This window comes from Canis lupus, chromosome 18 (genome assembly GCF_011100685.1).
Source record: "Canis lupus familiaris isolate Mischka breed German Shepherd chromosome 18, alternate assembly UU_Cfam_GSD_1.0, whole genome shotgun sequence".
NCBI lineage: Eukaryota > Metazoa > Chordata > Mammalia > Carnivora > Canidae > Canis > Canis lupus.
Window position 1 is genome coordinate 39,831,395 of NC_049239.1, and position 2,527 is coordinate 39,833,921.

At 36.5% G+C, this 2,527-nt stretch overlaps 1 protein-coding gene across 1 annotated transcript; it reads left to right on the plus strand.

The window, feature by feature from the left end:
* Window positions 1-217: 217 nt before the first annotated feature.
* On the plus strand, window positions 218-1,153 carry OR5M13C (olfactory receptor family 5 subfamily M member 13C). The gene has a single exon (NM_001388938.1). The coding sequence runs from the start codon at window positions 218-220 to the stop codon at window positions 1,151-1,153; it is 936 nt and encodes a 311-aa protein (NP_001375867.1).
* Window positions 1,154-2,527: the final 1,374 nt, after the last annotated feature.

Here is a 2,527-nt window from a genome sequence, read left to right on the forward strand (position 1 = left end):
CAGAAGGTGGCGCTAAACCGCTGAGCCACCTGAGCTGCCCTAATGTAGATGTTAAAATATCAATTGCATACTGACTAAGCTATTTTTAATGTCACAAATGTTTACAAGTTTTGGGGAAGACTTATCAGATGACATGATGGGGGTAACAGATATGTGACAAGAGACATGCATTTTCATTTCCCTTCTTTTAGCCCTCATTTGAAGCCACGCACACACAATGTTAAAGAACAACTACACAGCAGTGACTGAGTTTATTCTCCTGGGACTGACAGATCAAGCTGAGTTACAGCCTGTCCTTTTTGTGGTCTTCCTAGTCATCTACCTTATCACAGTGCTTGGCAATGTTAGCATGATTTTGTTAATCAGAAGTGACTCAAAACTTCACACTCCAATGTACTTCTTCCTCAGTCATCTCTCTTTTGTGGACCTCTGTTATACCACCAGTGTCGCTCCACAGATGCTGGTTCATTTCTTATCCAAGAGAAAAGCCATTTCCTTCCTGGGTTGCCTTCTGCAATTCCACTTTTTCATTGCCCTGGTGATCACCGATTATTATATGCTCACAGTGATGGCCTATGACCGCTACGTGGCCATCTGCAAACCCCTGTTGTATGGCAGCAAGATGTCCAGGTGTGTCTGCTTCTCTCTCGTTGCCACCCCTTATATTTATGGCTTTGTGAATGGTCTGGCACAGACCATCCTGATGCTTCGCCTCTCCTTCTGTGGACCCAATGAAATCAACCACTTTTACTGTGCAGACCCACCTCTCATAGTCCTTGCCTGCTCAGATACTTATGTCAAAGAAACTGCCATGTTTGTGGTGGCTGGTTTCAATCTCACCTGTTCTCTAGCCATCATTCTCATCTCATACATTTTCATTTTCTCCACCATTCTGCGCATCCACTCTGCTGAGGGCAGGCGCAAAGCCTTCTCCACCTGTGGGTCCCATTTGACGGCTGTCACCATCTTTTATGGGACTCTGTTCTGCATGCACCTAAGACCCCCTTCTGAGACATCTGTAGAACAGAGCAAAATTGTTGCCGTGTTTTATATCTTTGTGAGTCCTATGTTAAACCCTTTTATTTATAGCCTGCGGAACAAAGATGTTAAAAATGCAATCAGGAAAGTTTTCCAAAGGAAATTGTTAAATTAAGTAGACACTTTGGCCACAGGTAGGTAGTGTATCATATTATCTGACCAACTAATGAGCATATTTAAAATTAGGGAGTCACTCTGTCTTGACATGTCTTTTATCTTTTGTTAATCACATATGGAACTTGAGAGAAGTTATCAAATTATTTGCTAATAGTGATAGTTCCATCTCAGTAAATTAAAAAAAAAAAACTCTTAGAAATTTAAGGACAAAACCAGAAGGCATTCTTTTTGCTCCATGAGTATAAAAAAGAACAGAAAATTCCATCCATCTTACTCATACAAGTAGTTATAAAAGACAGAGTTACCAAATGATGCTATGTCAATGACTATTTGAGATTTTAGTTTTTAACAATTTCCAAATTAATATCCAGAACCAAATTAATATTCTCAATCACCATAGGTGAAAATTTTATTTCCCTTTTTCTCTTCATAGAAATCACATAACAATGATTGTCTTTGTGTATCTCAGATTTTGCTCTAAACAACATTTAGAACAATAAATCTGTTCCAATGATATCCTCATCCATAAGACTTTTGATAGAATGACAACTTTCCTTATAGATTGTTTTTATATCAATATTCATTCCCATAATAAAAGTGATTTAGTGGTCATTTTAAATGTGTCATTATGAATGATTTCCATTTTATATTAAGAAATAGAAAATGATGTAAAGACAACTTATGCAAGCAAGCTAATCATTATTGTCTTCACCTATGCCAATTTTGCTTCAGACACTTGACATAATCAAATATTTTCAAATTGAGCCCTCCCTGACTATGTTCTTCTTTCCTTTGCCTGCACTAAACTCTCATTGAATTTAATGTTTTGTATTTTTTTAATCCTTAAGTAGGGTTCTAATATTTGCTGGTCTTTATGTATCCACAGAATTACATAAAATTATTTTGGTATATTTAAACTTGTTATAAATGAAATCATGCTCTACTGTAAGTTATTCTATTTTCCTGAAATATTGTTAGATTCATCCATGCTGAATTACATAGCATCATTTTCACTCAGATAGTCTACATCAGTATATAAATATATCACAGATGCTCTATCCATTCTGTTAATGATTTTTCTTGTTCCTGGATAATATGAAAATTTAAGAAGACATTTTCCTTTGAAATTTTCAGTATGTACCAGTTCAAGAGATCCTCTCATGTACACTCCTTGGAAGGTAATTTCTGGTTCATAAGAAAAGAGCATCTTTAAATTTAGGAGATATTGCCAAATTGCTCTACCAATGTGCTTTCCTGCAAACGCTGTGTGAGATTGGTCTTCACTCCATGTTCTTGCCAATACTATATATTGCTAGGCTTCAAAATGTCTTCCAATCTGATCAGTGTAAAATGGCTTCATAAGGGATGTGAA

Coding starts and splice junctions, on each gene's coding strand:
- OR5M13C (NM_001388938.1), top strand. CDS start 218: ATGTTAAAGAACAACTACACAGCAGTGACTGAGTTTATTCTCCTGGGA.